This window comes from Podarcis tiliguerta (assembly GCF_965153285.1).
Source record: "Podarcis tiliguerta genome assembly, chromosome: 8".
NCBI lineage: Eukaryota > Metazoa > Chordata > Lepidosauria > Squamata > Lacertidae > Podarcis > Podarcis tiliguerta.
Genome location: NC_139541.1, coordinates 52,382,736 through 52,408,116, shown reverse-complemented (window position 1 = coordinate 52,408,116; position 25,381 = coordinate 52,382,736). Strand labels below are relative to the sequence as shown.

At 46.2% G+C, this 25,381-nt stretch overlaps 1 protein-coding gene across 1 annotated transcript; it reads right to left on the bottom strand.

The window, feature by feature from the left end:
* Nucleotides 1-515: 515 nt before the first annotated feature.
* ZNRF1 (zinc and ring finger 1) lies at nt 516-25,381 on the bottom strand. The gene is made up of 5 exons (XM_083452988.1): nt 24,865-25,381; nt 6,830-6,925; nt 3,293-3,398; nt 2,927-3,014; nt 516-1,684 (listed from the first exon to the last, which is right to left on the bottom strand). The coding sequence occupies exons 1-4, from the start codon at nt 25,364-25,366 to the stop codon at nt 2,957-2,959; spliced, it is 762 nt and encodes a 253-aa protein (XP_083309114.1). The 5' UTR covers nt 25,367-25,381; the 3' UTR covers nt 516-1,684; nt 2,927-2,956.

Sequence of the window (25,381 nt, the reverse complement as noted above, 5' to 3'; positions counted from 1 at the left end):
AAACTTTACAACTTTTTCATCCCTCATGGAACTTGGACAGCAAGCTGCCTTGCTCTCTGGACTTCATAGTCCATACTATCAGAGCAATTTAGCCAATCAGTGACAGAAGCTTCCATGTCACACATTTACATACTGCAGTACAACTCACACTGACCCCATTTTACAGGTAATGCTAGGCCAACCAATAGTTTAGCAGCAACAAGCAATGAAACAATGGCTTAGCCCCACGTCACACAGCAGCAATGGCAGAAGAATACAGCAGCCACAATCTTTGTTCCGGGATCCCACATGTTGGCTTGTTCACACTATGCCATGGTTTGGACCACTCGTTTCCATGAAGCCCCTTCCGATATTCTCACTCCAAGCGATCACTTTGCCATTTGGGGATTTCTTACCTTGTAGCAACATTTCTAGCTGAAACAAATGACCAAAAAGAGCTGCGGACTCAAAAGAATTGATAAAGGTGCACACCTACCATATCCCAAGCCCTTACACAACTAAGAATACAACTGAAATAAAATAACAGTGACTATTTTATTGAACATTATTTAATACCATATCAAAACACCTTGACTAATAGGGGAAGCTTCCCTTCCCAAGCTTTGAATATTTTTTTTATTTTTTTATTTTTTTTATTTTTTACTATATAAATACAGATACCTTTTCCTGCTTGGATGGAGGTCACCGGGGCAGGGGCTTTTTTCCCATGGCTGAGGCGGTCTCCGCTTCGTGCTCAAATGTGGATCAGGGAGGAGTGTGTGTGTGTGTCTGTGTGCGCGCATTTGTGTGTGTGTGTGTTTTAATAAAAATCGGTTGGTTTTGTTTTCCACACAGGGCTGAGAAAGGTTCAGGCATCTTAGCAGGACACTTGTGAGTGGCAAACAGCCCTTCAGAATATGCCCCTGAAGGTGCCCCAGAGTCAGGAGTTCAAACCAAGACTTACTGAGAGGAGGGAGGGGAGGGAGGAAGGGGAAACCAGGGGACTTTTGGCAATGAAGGTGGGGGGTGTCCCTAGGTGAGGCAGGAGGGAGAAGAGAAGGGTCTCGGGAAATTTGGCTCCTCAACTGCCGGAGCGGCTCGAGCCAGGAGGCCAAGAGGACGCAGTCTTGTAAACATCACCAGGAACACACATCAGTTGACACGAAATGGCTGTTTTGTAAACACTTGAAAGACAAACCTACGACGCCTTCAAAAACGTGACAGAAAATGCCCTTTCCTCCGCAGGATGAGGGTAGGGGGCAGGCGTGGTGGGAGGGAGGGGGTCTGTTGTTTCCTCTTCCTTTTCCAAGGGGTGGAGGTGAAAAGGAGAAGGGGAGTGGGGCTGGGAAATCACCTTTTCAGTGCAAAAGTGTGACCCGCTTATGGCAGGAAGGGCCGAGTCCTTGTCAAATGGTGGGTGACTCTCTCATGCTCCGTTTGGCTAGCAACCAGGTCTGGCCCAAACATCATGGCGCCGCTGGGCGACGGCCGCCGGCTCTGGCACCGGGCACTCCTCTCGACCCAGGCTGGCGGCTGCCAAGGTGTAGCCCTGCAAGGGCAGCAGCTTCTCTTGGGGTGGGTTCTTGTCTGCCCTTTTAAGTTGAGAAGTTAACACAAGCCCCTCGTCCCCACTGTCGTCCCAGTGGGGTCCAGAGCCTGCTCAGAGGAGGTTGGGTGGGGGAGGGGAGATGGATGGCAGGACGACCTGTTGAGAGAAATGACAGGATCAATGATTGCCATGTGCACAGAGAAGTGAGCCCAAGTCGAGGAAAGCAAGTTCTTGACAACACCAACCCAGAGGAAAAACACATTTAACCCCCACAAAATAAGGGAAGTTTAAACTTAACACAAAACCAGAGTATTCTTCCATGTGAGATAAGAAATCCATTATGGGTATTCTTACAAATGTACCCCATGTTCTGAAATGGGTAAAATACCCTTTCAGTGAAAGAAAGAAAAAAAGGAAACTTCCATACAGGAGCTTAATATCACAAATAGGTTGTTAGTCAAAAATTATTATTTTTTTGCTTTATGGGATTTTTCCTGGAAATGGAAAATCTGGATTGAATTGAGGTTGCGGGGGATATAGGAGAAGCATCATGTAGATGCTATAAAAATATGCATGCAGAAGATGTGTTTTTAAACACAAAAGTAGTCTAGGAAAATTTGAGGGAACTGTTTCTGTGTGGCAAGGCTTTTTTTAAAATGTGGTTTGTCAACCCACCAAAGAGTGTCACCTTAACTGGTAGACAGTACATCAACATGATACCCTGAGAACATCAAAGGCCCCTCCTCATTGCAAAGAAACACAACACATACTTGCTTGGGCTTTTTTTCCACATTAATGAAACTCTGGCTTATTGCAGAAGACCCAATGCTACTTTTAGAAATAATTCTGAAAAGTATACAGTCGACTACAGGTGTCTTGCTTTTTGTTAACAGCACCATAGGCTGACTTAACTAGTAAACAGCTTGCTGATGACATCCCTGAAAGGCTCAGTAGTTTGTAGAAATGTGTTCCATGTTTAAGTAGAGAAATTGACAGAGATTAACACATACAAGCAAATAAAAATCAGGGCATTTATGAGGGCTTGCAGCTTGTGCAGACAAGTCATATTCATCCACTGCAAAACTATTTCTGAATATCCTGGTTTTTACTCATCAATCAGATTTATCTTCTTGTTGGGCTGACACCTCTTTTAAGTTCTGTCAGCTTAATATGTTTTGGTTGTTTTAAAATTTCATCTATTGGGTAAAGAATGACTCAGGGGTTAGTTCTTATCTTTAAAATATAGTGTTGGATAAACTGATAGCGTTTGTTGATTGGTTGCACTCTGCTTGTTTTTTTGTAAACACTGCATGCTAAAACTTGGTAATAAATAGAAGTGTGGGTGGTGGTTTAAGGCCTCCAGATGTTTCAAGAGAAGCTTTCTAAGCAAAGCCTCACCTTGGGAGAGGTCAGCAAGGGTTGCCAGGGTCAATCCGAAGGGTGTTCTGGGCAGGATCTGTTCACTTCAAACCAGGAATCTATACAACTGAAGAAGAAAAGGTGGTTATTAGACTCCACAACAGGGGAATCCTTGAGGCCAAGTACCTGCCCTAACTCCACAAAGGGGGGGGGGGCGTGGATGAGGAGCAGCATGGCCACATGGGCCCAGCAGAAGGGGCTTGAGGAGGAAGAAGCATCCAAGGAATTCTGCGGCCCATATGAAGGTGCCATGGGGCAGGTTTGGCCATTTGTGGGAGCCCTGCTGTCCCACAATCGAACTGTATGGGGAGAGATTGCTGAACCCAGGTCTTCTTCATACTCTACCTCTTATGGTAAATGCACAGGCAGGGCAGCCGGGCTATCGTGTCCCCCTGCAGGAGTTCCTCCAGGCAGATGACACACTCGCCTGCATCCTTTGTTAGGACATCATCTGCAGGGGGGAATGAAGGTCAGAGAAGGCGGATAAGCAATGAGGACCAGGCAGAAATGGGTTTCTATCCTCCTGTGCCACCTTGACAACCAGCCTCAAGAAGGAGATTGTAAGGGCTCATAACAGAGACAGAATTTCTCACTCCTGGATTTGTCCATGGGCTAATGCTACAAAGTCCCTCTTCTCATGCAACCTTGGTCTTGCAGAGAGCCAGCCTTCCCCTACACTGCAGTTCCACAGGTAGTCATCTTGAGCCCAACAGTGGCCATATTGTAAACAGTCACTTATTCATTTGTGCAGATAAGAATCGTCTCCAAGCCACGAAGCAGGAGAGATCCCCTCTCTCTTTTAGGGCACCAAATGATTACCACCAGCACATCTAGATAGGTGAGCTGGGGACACGGGCTGGCTTCTTTGTACAGATCTTGAATGTGAGAGCCAACTAATTTGTTCCTGACCGCTCTCGGGGGGAGGACCTTACGAAAAGGCAATGGGATATTGGGATCTAGTCCTCATAGAGATGGTAAGCCTGTGTCTAGGTTCAGACTACAGGTAGAGCTCCTGTGGTGGACCATAAACACTTCCTTGAGAAAAGGCATTCCTACCCACAGAGAGTTAGCATGGCAGGGTGGCTTGCTTCTATTCTAGTTTTTATTACTACGTTGCTAGTCTCACAGACCAATCTTGCTCACACTACAAGAAGCATCCTGCTGAAAGGGAAAGGAAAGCAAAACAGAACTCAGAGGGACCAAAGACCGTGGTGTGTCTCTCCAGACACATCTCTGGAAACTGCTGAGGTTAACAGAAGGTTTGTTTATGATCATGAAATGAGAAAAGGGAATAACCCAACTGCTACCTACAAAACAATGATTGTGCTGTATGCTTTAGGAATGAGACACTCAAGCCAAAGGAAGTCACAGGCAAGTGCTAAGAGAAAAGCCCAAGCAATATTTTCACACTGATTATCATTTCAGCTTATTAGTCACTTTACCCATGTCTTAAAACATCTTGGAAATACTAGTAAACAAAATAATTAAAAGCAAAACAAGATTATTGTACTATGAAAAACAACCCCTCTGTCCAACCAACCACACAGAGCACCCCCAAGGGGAGGAGACACCCATCAACTGCTGTCAAATGAAAAAAAAATAGCACTCAAATGCCTGGGAAATGTCTTTGCCTAGTGCTAAAAAGATACCAGTGTTGATGGCAGGAAAGTTTTCCAGGGAGAACATTCCATATACCCTGGTGGTGGGCGCTACTAAAAAGGCCCATTCCCTCCTCATCACACTCTGGACAGCTTATTATATAGAGAAGTTGCACTGTCTTGAAAATCTGATTAAATGCAATTCAGATATCATGACAAACCATTGTTATGGAAGACTAAGCACGGTTTAGTGTAATGTCTGAATTGGATATCACACTCCTACTGCAATCAGAACATAACAATACAAAGGAGTGTTTATTTTGCAGAACTCATTTTGATTATTCACTCCTCTTTTCAGGAACACTCACTCTGGGAGGCTGCTGCTATTGTGCTCTCCAACCAGATAAGCTGACAAAAACTAAGAGGATCCAGAGCAAAAGCGGTAAAAATCACTGTCTGAAACATTAAGGGTAACATTTCTGTCTCTTCTTATATGCAGAGTCTGCATGCTAAAATAGAAATTGCCACCTGCGCTTGCCATGCTAAAAGCACCTTTTGTGCCACTGCACTAGTTAAGTGTGCATAAATCTAATCATGTAATTCTTTAGCTCCTTGGAAGCCGGTGAAGATCATTACTCGGTTGACAGCCCTAACAAATAGTGCAATATTCTTCTCCTCTGGAAGCCTCTGAACTAAAGCAGGCCAAAGAGGCTGCAAGGTTGACACTGAGAGGCATCAAAGGAAACCAGCATCCCACTGTCTGATGCCTGGAGGCAGTTCTGTGAAAGCCCTCCTTTGCTTCACAGCTCCAAAAATAGGCAACAAAGGTGAGGACAAGGGGGGGGGGGCACTGGATGAGTTGCTAAGCACTGCAGTTCTGCTGTTTCCACAAATCCCCTGCCACTTTTCCCAACCCCACCCCGCTGCCTGACCTGACACAACCCTGCGTAAGAGCAGTCTGAATGCATGGTAAGGGCTTATTGGGGTAGTGGGGTGGGGTGCTGAAGAACAGGGATCCTCATGGTGGGGAGGGCAGCAGAGAAGGCAGCTCGGATTTAATCTTCCAGCACCACTGCGTAAGGTGCACCATCTCTGGCTATGCTCAATTTGGCAGGCTGAGAAATTTCTGCGTGGGGAGGGAGTGATGGAGCTGCCTTCCCTATCGCAGGCTGCTGTCAGGCAGGCTGGGGAAGGCCCAGCTGTGATGCAGAGCGACCAGCTCCTCCTCCTGACCTGATTTCTAGCTTGCAGCCTCAGGAGCTGCCTGGCGCCGTCTCTGCCAGCACAGCCTGGGCGGATCCTGTGTAGCGTCAGGGACACTGGGGGACTAATGCAGCCTGGCACCGACAGCTTGGAGCAGGTGCCGGTCAAGCCATTGCCCCCCCCTCACACCCCGGTTGCTGGGCAGGCCGGCTCATCACTCCTGGGGGGCGGGAGAGAGCAGCCAGCCCCCTTGCCATGCTGAGAGCCAGCTGAGCTGCAAAGCAGTGACTGCAGCAGCCCTGAGCAAAGCCTGCACTGCTCTCTGTGTGAGAAGCAGAAAGCAAGCGAGTGCCCTGAGCGAGGGAAACGGGTCACTGGCTCTGCAAAGGAGGCTGAAGAAATCACCTGGGGTTCTTGGTCTATACCAACCATGCATGCATGCACACTCACCCACCCAAGTGCTAGACTACTGCCTTTGCTCCAGCGGCAAAAGGAGGGCAGTGCATGCCCACCCCCCACAATGAGCTCACAATCAACACTATCTAAGAACAGGATTTGATACCCAGTACATAAAGGCCTTCTATTGTAGAGTTTCTAGTCCTTATGGCTGCAGAGTTAATTCAGAAGAATTTAAGCAGGTGTGGGGGAAATCCCAGAAACTCAGTTTGCATCTTTTGAGAGTGCATTGCATAAAAAATGGCTTAGTACTTATTTTTCCAGGCAGCAGTTTTTAATACTTCTCTCTGCATTTTTTAGCACATAAGCCGACACAGTTCTGAGGAGCACAGGTGACGTCACCAAAAGCCCAGGCTGGAAGAACGCGACATGGTGCATCAACGCTCGCTGCTGGACAGCTGACCTCAGGTCTGGGGAATCTGGTGCCTCCAGCTGCTGCTTGCCTACAACTCTGACCTTGCCTGACCATTGGACTATGCTGGCTCGGGTTGGTGGGAGCTGGAGTCCCAACCAAGTCTGGTTGTTGACCCTTGGGCTTGCATGAAAGATGCTGAGAAAGGTGAGCTGGTTAAGAACACAAGGTGGCAACAGGCAAGTCGGATGGGGCTCAAAAGCCCCCACTTACCATTGTAGGAGAGGCGGGGCTTGCTCAGACACATGATAAAGTGCATTTCCATTTCGTCGGAAGCCACGGATTTGGAACAAATGGGGCACTTGAAACCTACAAAGGAGCAAAAGAGAAGGACATGTGGATTAGAGAGGGATGCTGATTCTGACACCATCTTAGGAACACAGGAAGCCGCCTCCTGCCAAGTCAGACCTGACATGAAGTTAAAATCTCACTGAGGTCACATGTACTAAATGTCAGGCAACCCTGTAAGGGAGGGTGCAGCTGAAAGAGTGCCAGATTTGATTTCCATAACCAAACCAAACCCTTTCTCAGCCCTATCTGGACACGTCAAGAGTGACCCTGGGACCTTCTGCATACGAGCAACTGCTCTGTAATCATTTTCTTTGTGGATGACTTTGTAACTGTATTCCTAACATGCTCAAAAACGTCTCATGGGCCAGGCCCTCTCCAGCCTGGCATCTTTCTACCACAGAGGGAAAGAACGTGCGCCTCCCAAGAAATGCCTCTGCGCTGCCCTTCGGCCGTGTGAGACAGACAGCTGCAGTCAGAGAGGGCACAGGAAGGAAGGACAGGACACGGAAGGAGAGAACTCTGGAATGTGCCACAAGGCTTTCCTGAAAAACAAGAAGCAAGCAAGCGCAATCTTTTCATGCTCACGTATGAGCAAAGGCAGCACCTGATCCTGGATGCCCCCTATGAATGTCTCCAGAGAATTAGCCTAAGCTAAGGGGTTGCAGCAAAACTTTTAAAGACAAACAAGTTTATTGCAGCATTGTATTTAATGGGTGACAAGATGCTCTGTTGTTTTCTCCCTGAAGAACCAGGACATATGGCTGGCCTTTGCCCATGAAAGACGTTTAGTGCTCTTAGGAGGAATATTAGCAAGACAGGTAGAAAATAAAGTCACATTACGAGTCTTACAAATATCTCTATTTCTTACCATGAACATATATACCATAAATCTATATCAGGCCTACACAATTGGTGACGCACCAAGCAATTCCCAGCTTATCAGGGGACCTACAAATCTCCAGTGTTTGCTGTTTTCCTGGACTAGGATCACAGGATAGTTGCCAAATACCTGGTGGGCCACAATACATGACTGATAGGTTGTGTCTGTCTTTATGGGTCGTGCAAACTGTGGAGGCGTATTTTTCCCTTTAAGTTTCCCTTAATAAAAATATTTTTAAAAACTCAAATTCATTTCACATAAACCTACAAAAGAGACATGAACTAGAAACACACAAAATAAAACAAAAAGTAAACCTGTAGTGCAGTACTCATTTTTATTGTGAATGCCTCACTTGAGCTGGGTCTAGAGATGAACATTCTTACTCCAGTCAGAAGCAAAATTAAATGTGCGCTTCCAAGAAAACAACAGCAACCCCCCGCATTCAGTTGGCTCCAGAAATTTTATGCTTTTCTATCAAACATGGAACATAGTAGTGCAATGGGTCCAAAAGTTTGCCTCTTGGACACACATCTCTCTCCAAGTGAAAAAAAAAAGCTTCAGCCTGTCAAGTCCCCAGGCTAAGAAAGAAATTGCTGGACAGGCTCCCAAATGGGAACTTACTCCTAGTACGGGACCAGAGGAACAAGAGTAGAAAGAGCCAGGGCAGGTTAAGGTTAACACCAAGGACTGTCAATCAACGCAGTACAGCGGTACCTTGGGTTACATACACTTCAGGTTACATACGCTTCAGGTTACAGACTCCGCTAACCCAGAAATAGTACCTCAGGTTAAGAACTTTGCTTCAGGATGAGAACAGAAATTGTGCTCTGGCGGCGCAGCAGCAGCAGGAGGCCCCATTAGCTAAAGTGGTGCAGGTTAAGAACAGTTTCAGGTTAAGAACGGACCTCCGGAGTGAATTAAGTACTTAACCCGAGGTACCACTGTACGAATAATGGTTTCTGATGCCAGGTGCCCTGAGTGAGCACAGCAGGAACTGCTCACCTTTATGGCATCTTATGCCTGTCACAAACTGCCAAGGAAACAACTCCCTGCTTCCTTCACCCATGCCCCCCAAGGAAGTGTTCTGCATGGCATAAGCCTTTGGAGGCAATGGCTAATGTCACCTGGGAACCTTCAGAGATAACACCCAGCCTCAGCCTCAGCTGGATACCCTCAAGAGCCTTAGAGCTGCAACTCCCACCATGGCCTCAACTGGAGGGCACCAGGTTGGGGAAGGCCACTCTAAAGAATGCTAATCCATAAAGCTACCCCTTTCTGCAGCTATGTAGCAAACATGGACCCTCCCCATCAGGAACTTCAGTTTTCAGGAACTCAGAGATGTGGGGCAAGAAAGTGGGGATTTCTACAAACTGAGCCATGGGAGGCTGTTTAAATATATTTGTTACAATTTTGCAAGATCAATAGTTCCTCTAGCTGTGGGATAATGAGGAAGGTCTGCTCCCGTTTTAAAAGCCCTCATTAGGATGTGTGGAAATAAGGGCTGCTAGCCAATTAAAGACTTTTCAGAAGATTAAATGCTCTGTTAAAAAGCAGACAATAACTTTGATTAGAATAATTCTGCATATCATAAAAGCTTTTGCATATTACAAAAGACTATGTTTATAACAGTTGAAAGTGTTTTAAGCTGTAAAAAAACCTTTTAAAGCTTTTCGTTTCTGTACACTTCTCGCAATATCTTTCCCTCTCTTTTTCATTTCACTAATACAGCAAGTTTAAAGTGGTTCCAACAAATAAGCAAACTAGTTGCTTGCAGCTCTATTTATTACAATCTGCACTCCCCAATCAATTAAATCTCTAGCAACTTATCAATTAAAGGGATATGAAAATGAGCCTGATCTAGAATTTTCCATACGATAGTCCCAAACCCGGGTTGTGTGTGTGTGTGTGTGTGTGTGTGTGTGTGTGTGTGTGTAAATGCAGTGTTCCCTGCACCCCTTAAAATCCACATTTCAGGATATGAATCTTGCAACAACTGTATGGTATACAGCTGTGGTTGGCAGACCTGCAGCATCAACTGTACTGCACTGTGCTTGATGCGGTATGATTTTTTATGGTATATTTGCAGACATGATAGGGATCACCTGAGCAAAGTTCATGGATCACTCGCAGACCACAAACCACAGTTGCACAAAAAAAGAGGTGAGCTCAAAAGGTGGTGAAGCTGAAGCTACACAGTTTTAATTCTTGAAGAAGCATTATTGGTGAAATACAGCTAACCCAGAAGTTACAACATGGACACCTACCTAAGAGATGCTGAACACTTTCATGGCTGACATTCTAGACACCTAAGTGTCACACTGTACAGACCATTTTGACATGTTAGTGTTGCTGTTGGGGAGATCACTTTCAGGGATGCCACAGCATCACTTGCAGCTACTCTAAAGGAGGCAAACATTTTGTTCCCGGTTCTCACACAGACTTGGAACATCAACAAGCCGGTGTGCCTCGAGACACAAAGTATTTCCATACCCTTTTAGAAGCAGGTTGCAGTCCAGGCTGATGCACACATTATGCCAGCCACGTAGCGACGAAAATGCCATTGAAAACAAACCCAAGCTGACGAGGAAGAGACAACTGACACGTGATATTGGCTTTCACCTGGGCAACCAGGAGCGGCTCGTTTCTGTCACCCAGCAACCATCCTCTATTTTTATAGCTCTGAAGCCTATCTTTTTCCTCCCAGATCCAAATGCAGATGTACACAGCCCTGAAAGCAACACACTTGCCTCTGTCCTTTTATTAATCAAGAAATCAACCAGTATGCAGACACGCAATCTTTTGGCACAAAGGTGGCTGGAGACAGATGCTGGCTGCCTCTGCCCTCAATGTCCTTGCTGCCCAGGCCCGCCAACTCTATGGTGCTGAGGCCTCTATAGCTCCCCCCCCCCCGCCGCAAATGTCTGCTGGGATGGGACTCAGCCCCCCGCCCCCAATCTTAGAGGCCAGAGGAGGCTTGGCGGGATGTCACCCCCAATGTTGGGTGCAACTTGGTGCCTGTGCTGCTGCCATCTTGCTTAAAGTTCTGGTAAGGATGGCACTAGCAGCATAGACTTGGGAAGGCAAAATACTTGCTTTGACTTGATGGGCCTACTGGCGAGTCTAATTGCTGACTCAGCCTTATGCTACACTTGTATGTATTATTAGGGCTTGACAATAGGCGGCCGTGCATACCATACCACTCTTGACATCCTCAAGGCCTCTGAGTCCCTACAAACTCACTGCCCCCTGAGTCATGAGGTGTGTAAGAATGGCTACCCCTTTGTCCCCTGAGAAGTACAAAGATGCTGAAGGAGCAACTTGGAAGATTGACCCTCTTTCCCACTTCAGTTCTATCTGCTTTTCAAGAAACAGATTAATTCTTATGGTTCCAACTTTTATCCAGATCAATTGGAAAAGTAAAGTCTGTCTCTCGGTGGTGGGCTGATCTGGGATTTTATTTTGATTTTTGGGCGGGGCAGCGAGGGAGAGACATGATCAGAGGGTGGTAGCCACAGCACCTGCAACAAAATCCAAATTTATATTATCCAACTCCTGGTGTACATGCATATTTTGCTAACTGTGCGTTAATTGTGCCCTCAAGCCCTCAACATCCTCAAACGCAGTCTCCAGCCCCCTTTTTGTCTCAGGATTGTTGCTGGACTAATTGCAGAAGTGAAACAGCCGTTGCCAACAAGGTCTGTGAGTTTCAGTTCCCACAGCATAACGAAGTGAAGCTGGAACATCGGATCTGTGAGAGTGATTTTGGGGTAAGCATGCAGAGTGCATGGCTAACTACCCACCACCACCATTTACCTGTACATTTTATTTCAGGATAAGCTACCTTGACTTGTCAGACTATGACTCCCAACTCCTGCTTCCTTGGAACACCCAAAGAGGTGTGAGCAGTCCAAGAGCAGGAAAGGAGATTCCCCTCAAAATGGGAGGGAAAGAGCATCCAAGAGGGGAAAGCTCAGCGCTGCTTTCGCCTGAAGTGCAAGTTCAAACAAAGGCTGCTCATTCTGCCACAAACTGGGATCGGGACACAGGATAAAAATAAGGATGCACATACTCTTTTTTAAAAAGCCAACAGCCCATGTCAACAGCATGCTATATTCCCCTAAGGGCAGGGCTAGGACGCTGCTTTGACTGACACCCCCAGGTGATGAGCACAGGCTGGAATGCTGGCCAGTAGCCCAGGAACAAGGTCTTGGCATGCCCAGGCAGAGTTTATTTAGGTTTTGCACAGTGGTGCCATCACAGCCACCACCACGTGCATACAGCCCATGGCAATGCTGACCTTTCTTTGGCCTCTGAGCAGGAAAAAGCCATGGTGCCGTGATATGATGGTAAAGGAGTCATCTGCTAAAGGAGTCGTCTGGAGATCTCCATGATGGTCTGCACACCATACATTTCTTAAGGGATAATTTAAAAAGCCCCCCTGGATCAGACCAATGGCTTGGCGAGTCCGGTTTCCTACAACGGCCGACCAGATGCCTATGGGAAACCCACAAGCAGGATTAATCATGCTTGTTGACAACCAGATGCACAACACTGGATGGCAGACTTACATTCCAACAAATCATCCCTTTGGCAGTACGTCCCTTGTCACGCTTAGGGACACTTCTGATCATCCTATCTATTGTCAGCCCTTTACAGCAGAAATACACACACAGCCCAGTAGGTACCTTTCTGACTTAGGTAAACAACTACAGGTGAGACCCTGTGTCACAACTCAGTGTCAAGAGCATACTGTTGTGTCGCAGGAGTGGGTAGAAGATAGATTTGGTTCTGCTATATATTTAATAGATTTATTTCCTGCTTCTCAGCTACAGCCCTCAAAGCAGCTACCAGTATTTACAACTGGCCCACTCCCTGTTGAACTTTCGGTGTCTTACTGATTTATTTTTTTTATATTATTCCAGCAGGCATTTTAACTGAAGTCTGATTTTAAAGTTTTAACTGATTTTTACCTTTTCCATACTGTATTCGTTGTACGCTGCTTAGAGACGATTGCAGTTAAGCAATATAAAAATCGCTTAAATAAATTAAGGAAAAATCCTTATCCAATATACCAAGAACCACATGCTCATCACTGAAGCAGAAGCCGGCCTCTGACATTCTTTTCCACAAAACTCACAGGGAAGTCACTCTTTCTCAGCCTAACCTAATTCATAGGGTTGTTGTGAGGCTAAAACGGAGAGAGGGAGAACTATGCATGCCACTCTGAATGCCTTGGAAGAAACATGAGATATAATAATCATCATAAATAATCGTGATGATCTGCCCTCCCCTGCTCTATAGCAGACACAACAAATGGATGCAAATGTCAGTGATTGTTGCTGTATTTTTATTGTTTTTATGTAAATGGCTTAGAGTTTTATCATGTATAAAACACTCATTTTAAAGTTATAATTGTATAAAGTGACCTCCAACTAAATAATGATAATTATATGTACTGTATATATCTTCCTATATACATAAAAATGTAAGGTGCTGTCACATTCCATCAACAGGTGGCTATTTTAACTGCAGCATGAAGATTATTATTAAAATGTGTATACTGCCCTGGACCCGCAGGTCTCATGGCGGTTTCCAAGATAATAACACAATATGAAAACACAAAACTAATAATAAAAACAAAAACAACCCAATAACACACACACCCTATGCTGAATGTGTGCAGCAACATTACAGCATCACCCATAAGAATTGCAGGCTCAGGCTAACCAGATGCCTGTGTGACAGGGGCTGTGCGCAGACAGGTAATCTGTGATGCAATAAGTGATCAGCTTGTTGGGAAAGGGCAGGCAAAAGAAAGCCTTTTCCAAAGATGTGATGGTGATTAAAGCGGGCCATTTTCTCCACCAACGGGATCTGGTTTATGAGCGAGAGATCTGAGGGAGCTTACGAAGCTCACAATTGTTTTGTTGCTCTGGGACTCCCTGCCTGGGCAGGAGATCTGTGTTGATATTGCAGTGGAAAGCCAGTAAGATCTGTGTGTACTAAAAGGCTTTTGACCTTTTAAAAGCTTGACTGTACTACATAGGCCTTTTTACATCAGTATCACTCCCACAGATCAAATTTACATTTTTTATGCTGGTATTTGGTGGTTTTTAACCTGCTGGCTCCTTATTCTTATTAGTTTTCTTGCATTCTGTGCTTCTCACGTTAACCACCTTGGATTGTAAAAGGAAAAGAACAACAAACAGGGCTGCTGCAACAAGGCACTGAATCTCACCCCATGCACCTGCTTGCAGTAACTTAAGTCTCATACCCTTTATGCCCCAGCCCTTCGCCAACACCTTTCTCTCATTCAGTACTAAATCTGGCTGCAAGTCCTTCCGGGTCAGAGATTCATATTGCCTAACAGACCCAGATCTTGTTACAGGCCACTGTCAGCCCATTAGGGACAAAGGTAATTCAGGAAATTATGGACCTGTTCATCTTCTGTAACAAGGAAAATACTAAGCACACAGCAGAGAACAAGTAATTTGTAAACAAGGGGGTTGGGGGTATACTGAGCAATCGGCTTCATTTTTTAAAAAAATATGTTTATTTTATAAGAGGTAACTTGATTGACTAAGAAAGGACAAAATATACACAATAATTAACATATTAAAAGAAAGAGGATCTAAGAGGATTGGTGTGGATTTTGTTATTTTTAAGCATAATATTCTGAGTAAGCAAAGGGGAGAGGGAGGGCAGAGAAAAGAAGCACCAGCACCCTGTAAAAATAGAATTTATTGATATGCCAGACAGCTCAAGTTCAATTTCAAAGCAAGCTGGTTTCCTAGAAGCCTTCATTTCCTGGATTCCCAATTCAAGGCTACAATAACTTTGTCATCAGCTTATGGATGTCCCAACACCACCCACCCATCACAATCCTGCCTCCAGATGTTTTGGACTACAACTCCCACTTGTCCCATATGAAGCTTGATCCATACACAGGAAACCTAACCCGATTTCCTGCTGGGGGCTGGCTTTCCTTACCTTCTGCAAGCTCTGTGTAATCCTAGCAAGCTGCTTTTTAAAAGCTGCCGGAGTGTTGGACTAGAACTTGGGAGACCAGGGGACTTCACTGGGTGACCTTGGGCAAGTCACTGCCTCTCAGCCTAACCTGCCTCACAGGGTTGTTGTGGGGATTAAATGAGGAAGGGGAGAACCATGTATGTCACCTTGAGATCCTTGGAGGAAAAGGTGGGATATCTGTGCAGTAAATAAACAGTATGTTAGGATACCTTACACTCTAAGCACTAAGCAAGGTGGGTCCCCTTGACTCAGGAACACAGCAGTGGTGATGCCAACATCTTTCCCAGAACTTCTCTGCTCCTCCTTACTTCCAAACCAAGCCAAACCTGCATGGACCCCTGTCTCTGTGTGGAGAGGATCACACCTCCAAAAATAGCCAGAACAGCAGGGATCAGCTGTGTTATGCGAGCAGGCATATAATTTACTTCTCCATGGAAATCTTCAGTGTTAAACTGGAATCTTAAGCATGGATTTTTTGTAAAGGCCCTCCTTAGTGTGCAAAAGTGATCCAATGTCATCTGATACATACACACTGGCCATAGCAGATCCATTCATGCACTTTGCATTACCTACACTTGCCCTCAAATCTGCAATGCAAGTTGTGACCACAGTTCAGTGTGGAATTAGGGTTGGCCAACCAGCACATGTGTTTACAACAGCACAGCAATGCAGACAGGAAGTGACCTGTATTTTGTAGGTCCCTAAGTGGCTGACTTCCCAGCCTCCAGGTGCTAAACCAAGCAGCCAAAGCTGTCCATTATAGGCAACCTGAGGCCTGCTGCTCTAAACCACTCTAGCAGCACACAGAAACAAGCCAAACATGAAATTGCTTTATCTATTTCAAACTGACAACTTATGGTACTCTTTCTCTATGAAGTAAGCAGCTAGGGAAGCTCACAATAATAAAATTACATTAAAAGAATTTAAAAATGGGTCTATGCTTTATTTATTATTACATTATAATCTCACCTTTCCTCCAAGGACCTCAAGGTGGTTGTACATAATTCTCCCCCCTTCCCTTTATCTTCACAACAACCTTGTGAGGAAGGTCAGGCTTAGGGGATAGGGACAGGCGCAAAGTCATGGCTGAGTGGGGATTTGAACTCTGGTCTCCTGGGTCCTAGTCCAACACTCTAACTACTATGCCGCACTGGTTCTGCCAGTACAATGTGTTTGCAGGAAGCAGTATCACACCAGGGAAGGGAGGGGAAAGAAAGGTAAGCAAATGAAGGACATGTCTGGCTGGTGCTCAATAACATTGAGAAATGCACCTGCAAGGTTGTTGGCATTTTGTGGTGGGCGAAGAATGGTTGGTTCAACCTTGTTAAAAGGTTCAAAGCAGTGGCTTGATGGCCAAGGAAAAAGAAGATGCAGAATCGTTATCTCCAAAATAAATAAATGCTCCTAGAGAGTCAGGGGATATTTCTCCTCTCATGGAGGAAATGTTCAGCCAGCAGTGATGTGGCAGAAAGGCCACCACTGCCACAATTGTACTCAGGAAGCTCTCTTATATATTTTGCTTCTCGTTCCTTTCAAACACTCCCCAGAAATCCCTCTGTGCACCATTAAGGTTTCAAATTCGCCTGGTGGGTAGAATCTCCCAGCTGCTGCAAATGCATCAACTACTTACAGAACTCTCATTCTTGAGACAAGAATAAAATGGCACCTGCTCAGCTGCCACCTGCTGAAAAAAGGTCCAAGGAGCTGCTCCACAAGAACTGAAAGGCATCCAGGCCATATTCGCACCACATATTTACAGGACTGCCGTATCACTTTAAACTGTTATGGCGTCCCTCAAAGAATTATGGGAGGTGTAGTTTGTTAAAGGCATTGATAATTGCTCAGTTCTCAGAATGGTTTAACAATCCATCCCTCTTCAAAAGGAACACAAAAGCACACACACAGGGCAAACTAAGGAGGAAATTGCTGAGGTAAAAAATAAAATACACCCAATACAACCAAAACTATAGTAACACCAATTGCGCAGAGGGGGAAGAACAGTAAAAATTGCCAACTCACAAAATGCACAGTAGGAAATGCACATGGCCAAGAAAAGACAAGGCCACATCCACACCTCTAAACCGCTGAGCCTCTCAGGCTTGCCGATCAGGAGGTCGGCGTTTCAATTCCCCACGACGGGGTGAGCTCCCGTTGCTCGGTCCCTGCTCCTGCCAACCTAGCAGTTCGAAAGCACCCCAAAAAGTGCAAGTAGATAAATAGGTACTGCTTCGGCGGGAAGGTGCGCTGCTCTGGTGTCGGTGTTCCGTTGTGCCAGAAGCGGTTTAGTCACAACTGTCTGTGGAGCGGACAAACGCCAGCTCACTCAGCCTTTAAAGCGAGATGAGCGCTGCAACCCCAGAGTCGTTCGCGACTGGACTTAACTGTCAGGGGTCCTTTAACTTTACCTTTAATACCACTTTAAACAGTCATGGCTTCCCCCCCAAGAATTCTGGGAACTGTAGTTTGTTAAGGGCGCTGAGAGTTGTTAGGAGACCCCATTTGCTGCACAGAACTACAATTCCTGGAGTTCCCTGAAAGAGGGGTTGATTGTTAAACTACTCTGCGAATTGTATCTCTGTGAGGGGTCTCCCAATGTGCTCATTTGATTGATGCTGTGCTGTACTCAGCCCATGCAGGGTTCGGGCCTAAATGTTTTACAGCTGTACATTCAAACTGAAAGCTGTACATTTGGATGGAATCAGGCAGCAGTCTTCAATCTTGGTTCAACATTATCTTAGAAAGATGCATCATTTGCAAAGCAGCGGTGCCTGTTTGGAGACACACATGGTGCCGTATTCTGCCCAAATGCAACTTGCCCTCTCCAGGGCAGAAGCTGAACAAACTTCCTGAAGGTTTGCAGCAAAGGTGAGCTGCCGCCAAAACCACTTCAACAGCTACCACTCATGATACCAAGGCCTCTCCGTTGCCAGATATTTGTGTTTAAAAATGAATGTGTACTTCATAAAAGTGGAAAAATACAGCTTTTTGTATGAGCATGTTGCTTTCTGCAAGGCAAGCAGCCCACCTGAAGGGCAAGATTGCCATTAGGCGTGACAAAATGAATGTATTGTCCCACACATAGCAAAGCTGGGCTTTCACTGCAGGAGTCATGTCCCCCTTCCATATTATGTCTACCTTCAGCCTGAAGAGTCCTTGGCCAAAAATGATGTGAGTCGTAGTCCCATCTGGAGGGCCAGAGGTTCCCCAGCTTTTGCTTCATAGGAAGAGCCCCGTCTTAAGATGAGGGTTGTGACTCTCTAAATGAGGCAATTTTCAGAAACGGTGGTATCTGGCACACCAGGTGCAGCCAATGAGTCCACAACAAACAGGTAATGATCAGCTTGCAGCTTCTCTTGGCAGGCTGTTCATTTCCTTTCCCATAGGAAGTATTAAGCCGCACACACAAGCCGCTGCTTCCTGCAGAGCACAGATGCTGAAAACAGAAACCCCAGAAACGGCCTTGCTATGTGAAAGTAGATGACTCCTGTCTCCTTTCTTTTTCTGCCAAGGACACTCCTGCTGCCTCCTGCTCCACATGCAACCCCGTCTTCCAAGCAAGGAAATGCACAGCTATGCCAGTGGTATACCCATGTTTCACATCTAGTTCACAAAGCCTTTATATTTATTTATCCATCCATCTGATTTCTATTCCACCTTTCCTCCAAGGAGCTCAAACTGGCATGCCTTCGTTCCCCCACCCCATCCCAACAACCCTGGTAGATAGGTTAGGCTATGAGACAGTGACTGGTCCAAGGTCACCCAGTGAGCTTCACGGTTGAATGGGGATTTGAACCCAGGGCCTAGTCAAACACCCCAGCACTATGCTACACCAGTTTAACACTCTTCAGCAAATGTGCTTTTGATGGCTGGCTGCGTGTGTGTAGCTGAGAGGTTGGACACCCCATATAAAGTTAGAATTATGCACATTATCTTGATGAAATCTATAACTTGATTATGCACCAGCAACCGAATCCATTCTCTAAATACCTATCAGGAAGGTATTTACCTCCTTCCTTTCTTCTATAGAACGCAAGGCAAACTATCCAAGGGTTTTCTAGCAGAGGGAATTATAGGGTAGAGCACCATGTTGCAGAGGGTGCCAAAACAATGCTGTAGAATGGACCACTAGACGTGGGGGATGCTGAATTTTAGCAGCACCCAGGGTGACACTGGAATTTGAGAGCCCAAAGTCCACCACTGTTTCCAAGCAATCACCCATCCCTGAAGCTGACCAGACCTGGCCTACAGTTGCTGCATCACGGGTCTTCAGATCATGCCCTGAATCTATAAGGAAGTTGGCACACTGTACATAAACAGTGGTAACTATAAACAATAATAACAGTGCCCTTTTCACATCCAGACCCAAGGCCAACCCTCCCTCCCGAGACCCATATCCATTCACATCTCCAATAACACCACCAGCCTTGGTAGTTACACAATAAGAATACATTTTTAAACAAAGATAACAGCTTGGATCCAAAGGTGCCCTTTCATTAACCAAGAGAGCCTCTTCTACTCACAGAAGGGCTGTTTCCAACTTTGCGAAAGGCTGAGAAGAGCCACTGCAAGTCCAGGGAAGTTACTCTCTGCCTGTGGGCTCCAGCCTTTGCTGTGCTGACTGGGGGTGATGGGAATTGTGGTGCAGAACAGCTGGATGGTGGCGGGTTGGCGAAGGCTGGTGGAAGGTCTTGCTCAAGAGAAGACTCCATACAAGTTCTTTTTAAAAAGACCTATTTATGGCTCACTAGTGTACATATGCGGTTTCTTGTTCTGTAAAGCAATCCCCAGTACACCACAGGGACACACTGCAGAAGGCTAGGTTGGCAAGTGTTTCTTCCACTTGTCCAACAGCTCAGCACAAGGAACCACCAAATGGGACCATCTCAATGGTGATCACAAGGCACTTGCGGGTCTACAACTGGTTTTGCGCACTCAAACCTCCAATGCAAGGTAAGCAGAGCTTCCATCAGAGCAATGCTAGGATCTGGAGCAACACTGCTCTACACCCATAAGCTTTCAGTTACAATGGAAGTTCAGACCTTGCTATATCTCTGTGCAATGAACCTGCATGGAAGCAAGGCATCTCTCTTGGAGGTGGTGCTAGCAGCTCCCCACCTCCACTCCTAGATGCAAGAGGTCAAGCTGCGGCTGCTTCATTCATGCCCTGCAGGGAGTTAGACTAAATGACCCTTGGGTGCCCCTTCCAAATCCACCATTTTATGGTACTTAGTGGTGAGGAAAACAAACACTCCAAATGGCTCAAAAGCACCACCTCCTCTATCAATTGTGTGGCTAAGCTCACAGGATGAAGCCCTGAAGGCAAGGTTGACCCAACTTCCGTTGCATACCACGGTAAATGGTATGCCTCAAACACACTGGCTCAACAGGTCAGATAATTAGTGTTTGTGTGTGCAGACTGTTCTTTTTCTTAAAAAAAAAAGAGAGAGAGACTTCCTTTGTCATACTACTCACTGGGAAGAAATGGCCATAACCGCTTGTCTGACAGCCTTCAAACTCACCCATATGGATCCACTACAACGCCTACTGTGACTAATTAAAAAACAGGAATGCTGCATTTTTGGAGGTCTGCTGTCTTATTAGCTAGATGTTCACCTCTGCCCCATTTCTGCTGCCACAGACATCTAAAGAAAAGGTTAGTTGGCTCTGACCAAACAGATGTTGACCCAGCTCTAACTGCTGCTCAAGGAAGCCCCACCTAGAGACAGTCAACAATTGTCAAGTGACTTTTCTCATAAGAGAAGTGCTAGATTGAGGACTTAGCCCCCAACACTGAGGCTAAGCCCTTGCAAAAGGCAAGCCAAAAGCCGAGATGGGCTATGCCGTGCCTACCCAGCAGGAGGCAGCAATGCTTCTGAATACCAGATGCTGGAAACTGAAAGAGAGGGGCTCTTGTACTGGGGTCCTGCTTATGGGTTTTCTATAGGCGTCTTGCTGACCACAGCACAAACAGGATGCAAAACCACATGGGCCCCCTTTGGTCTGATCCGGCAGGCTCTTCTTATGTTCTTATGTTTAGGGAGGGCAATTGAGCAAGAGAAACCACCCTTGAAAAGTTGCTTGAACCCAGCTCTCTTCAAGGTCCATTTTAGCAATGAAGCCTCCGTTCAGGGTGGGGCTACCAGCTGTTTGGCTTATAAATAGCCACTTGCCTGGAAACCTGTAGTAAGCAACACAGTTCCCTGGAAACGCAGGGCCCTCCACCTGTCTTTTAGGTCACAAGTGACTAAACTTGGGCATGTGCAGGCAGGTGAACTACTAGTTTGCAGGCTGTTCTCTTTTGTCAATTTATTGACAAGGCTGAGTTTGGGGAGTCCACCAAAGTGACTGATAAAGATGCTTGAAATGGGGGACTGGGAGTTAGTCTCCCAGGCAAAGAATCAAGGAGTAGTAACTAACTCAGGCTTTCAGGAGCTTGATGCAGCAGCCTTGCTGAAGCCAAACTGGTCTGGGGCTGGTCAGCACCTAGATGGGAAACCCTGGGGAACCCAGGCATGCCACTTTCAGTAAATGAGGAAGAGCTGTAGCTCAGAGGTAGACCATCCGCTTTGCACATGAAAGGTCCCAGCTTCAATCTGTAGCATCAGCAGGTAGGACTGGGAATGCATGTTCCCCATCTGAAACCCTAGAGAGCTGCTGCCGGTCAGTGTCGCCAATACTGATGGATCAACAGCCTGTCTGAGCTGATGTAAGGCAGCTTTTCATGAGTTTTCCAGAGTAAATTAATAAAATAAAATAAATACCCAGGGAGGTTATAAGTGAATTCAAGAGCCAGCTTTCTGAATGCTACACAAGGCAGTGCTGCAATTACATGGCAAAGGAACTAAGGTTTTGTGGGAGCTGTCCGCTGCTCTTTATCCAAGAACTTACAGCCATGAACACAGATATCTTCTGTCAGAGATGTAAAGGCAGCCAGTGAAGTGGAGATGAGTCCCGTGCGCTGTGACCTTCACAGTGCTCCCGCTCCAGCTCCCCCCTTGGAAGAAAAGCTTCCCCCTCCAGCAATAGGGTATCAAGAATATTGCAACACAGATACAGCCAAGCAGAAAAGCCCCCTGCTGTTCAGGGAAATATCAAGGTGATGGAAAGCATTAATTGGAAGATTAACCTAATTATCTGGACACAGAATACATGGGTTTTAAATAATTTCTCTCTGAGCTGCACTCTGTGAAGAAGACATCGTGGCTGTAAACAATCTATGCACTCCACTTGGTCCAGGCAATTATTTTCCAAACAATACATGATTTGTCTGTGCCAGCTGGTCCACAGAAAATTAGCATCAACTAACCACAAATCTGTACTGGCAGTATAATATTTTGGTCCTGTGCATGCCTTGGTAGCCATACTGCTCTTGCAGAGGTGCAAAACACACAGACCAACTGAGACATCACGAATGGAGCAATATTAGAAATGGTAAAGCTTCTCAGTTACATGGAGCTCTTCTTTTGTAAAAACAGAAATATAGCATTGCTGCTCTTAAACAAGACAGGTCATAAGGTTTGGAGAGGAACTACATTAACTATGAAGGAATTTGATTGGCAAGGGTGACAAAGCAAAACAAAGTAGCAAATATATTTAACAGGGAAGAAGATGAGCTTGGAAAGCACCAGGACTCATCAGATTTGCTTGTATCATTTAGCCTAATTGATATTTTAATCAATTAGGCAGGCAACAGATAGATGACTAAAATATCTCTCAAGATGAAAGGGACTTCCTCCACTTCCTGACAGAACCTGGTTGCAAATTGCCTTGCTAGGAGGCACTGCTTCATCTTTACATCACTTGTTCCCTGCAGCACAGTGGAAGGGAAACTATGAACACACACATCAGAGTTTACCCCATGGAACCTACCAGGACTTGCCTCCAAGTTCACATGTAGAAGACAGGACTGTAAATCTCTGTACTCTCCATCCCACATAATTTCTTTTCTCAGCTTCCCTTTAAAATGGCCTTCGCTAACCTGGTGCCTCCCCAGTTGTTTGGGGTGCTCACCTATCTAGAATTCTACCAGATGAGTTATCAAATATGTGTTCTACACACCTCTGAGGGCAGTAGGCCCAAATACCACTTTCCAAGGCCCCACAGATCTTATCTTCATTCTCTGTGTCTTGCATACCAACAACAAGTGTCCAGGCTCAGGTAATTTGGTAAGGAACAAAGAGTGAGATTTGAAAACTAAAATCACCCTCAATTACCTACCATAACTTCTTAACAGCCTACAGAGGCCATACATTCCTGCAACTCTAAAATCTGTTCCAATTAAACACAGCCCTAAGTTAACATGCTCCACAAAAAATCTGTTGGATCAGACCAAAGGCCCATTTAAGTCCAGTATCCTGCACATAATGGCTCATCAAGATGCCCGAAGGGAGCCCACAAGCTGCAAATCATTTCTTATATTGGTGAGAAAGCAAGTTCCTACATTCCCCTTCTAGCTTTAATCCAAGACAGAGGGAGAGGTGGAATGGGGGAGAATACAATGAAAGCCTGCTCTTTTCCCAAGAGCAAAAGAAAAATACTGTCCATTAATCAAGAGAACTACCATTTTTATCTTGTGAACTGCCCTGAGATCTTTGAAGGGCAGTATATAAATTTAATAAATAATAACACGGTCTGTTGGGCAGCTGTCTTTTGCATTGATAGGTGATGTGCCAAAGCCTCAGACCATACTTGCAAAACTGCCATAGCCAGCCATCCGTAAGAAAGGACAGGTTGTTACCTTAGTCTCTCCACACCCCAGTAATCACTTCCTCAGCTGCTACACCAGACAAATCACAGTGTCTATTCAACAATAGCTGGAGTGGAGTTCAACAGTTGAAGCGTTATTGTTATTCTATAGTTGGGGTTAAATTATTGTTTGACAATTCTATTTGTACAGTTTTTATTAGCTTCCCTGGGCTCCTATGGTGGGAAAGGAAAGAAACACCACTTAAATAGTAGTGCATCTCCTTGTATGTCTAAAGCAGGCCCCACTCCAACCCTAAACAGAAACAAACAAACAAACAAACAAACAAACAAACAGGTGGGCACTCCAAAGTGCTGCCTGGGCACAAACTGACCCCAAATCACTGCTGCTCCTGTCAGAAGGCTTTAATGGCCTGGAAACCGAGCCTTACAAGTGGTTGTGAGGGAGTTGAGGGAGTTGGGCATGTTTAGTCTGGAGAAGATAAGATCGGAGAGGTGATCTGAAAGCCATCTTCAAATATCTGAAAAGCTGTCACGTGGAAGACAAAGCAAGCTTGTTTTCTGCTGCTTCAGAAAGCAGGGACCCAAACCAACTGATTTAAATAACCAGGAAGGAGATTCTGACTAAACATTAGAAATAACTTTCTCATGATCAACAATGGAACAGACTCCCTTGGAAGCTGATGGGAGTCTCCTTCATTGGAGGTTTTTAAAGATAGGTTCAATGGCTATCTGTCAGGGATTCTTGAGCTGTGATTCCTGCATTGCAGGAGATTGGACTGGATGACCCTTTGGATCCCTTACCATTCTATGATTGTATATTGTATTTAATGCTTTTTGGGACTTGTAAATGTGGTTGTATGCTGCATTGATATTCTACATACCATTTATAAGTACTTTCATAAATTATATAAACAAATGAAACCTACTTGCCAGGCCTTGAGCACAGGCATGCTTCTAAACATGCTCACAGTAAACCTTTCCCTCACCACCACTAAGCAAGGACAACAGCCACCCTCACCTTCTTTAAAACAAAGGACTCTGAATATCCAGTCAAGGGCTTCAAGTGTCAGCAAACTTGACCCCCAGAACCTCCAAGCACAAGACAAGTTCACCACAGATAAGCCTGCATCTTTGCTGCCTGCCTAATGGGACCCTGGCCTTGTGTTTGGGGCAAGAGGGAAGAAGGATGCATTTGGGTCCCCCTCAAAAAATAAATAAATGATGCTATAGATATGTTGCAGGATTGTATTTCTTGCACAGTTTCCCCTTCTCGTTTTCTCGGTTCCCCATGACTGTGTGAAAGGAGGCCCGGAAACAAGGCCGCGGGGACGAGCACACTCACCGCTGTGCGAGCTGAACCACCGGGGTCCGATGTGCAGAGGCAGCGCATCAGCCAGCGAGGCCCTGGACCCCAGGTAGAGCATCCCGTCTCTGTGGTGACCGCCTCCCGTCTCCTGGAAACCGTTGCCATGGGCGTAAGGGGTAGAGTCCGCGCCCGACCCGCCGCCGGGACCCCGCTCCGAGTCTGCTCCCGCCGCGGCTGTCGTTGTGGTGGTGGCCCCCGCTGCAGCCGCCGCCGTGTAGAGGCCGAAGGGGACGCTGCCGGCGGCGGCGGGCTCCATGCCCAGCCCTACGCCCACGCCGGCCACGGAGCTGACGGAGCGGCTGCGCAAGCCCATGGCGGGCCCTCCGCCGCCGCCGCCGCCCGCGCCCCGGTAGTGCCCGAAGTGGGGAGCTCCCCCGGGCGGCGGCACCGCGCTGTCGTCGCTCGACACGCCGGCCAAGGGCCCGCCCCGGGAGCGCCCCGTGGCCGTTGCGCCCGCCGTGCTCTGCTTGCCGCCCATGCCGCTGGCGGCGGC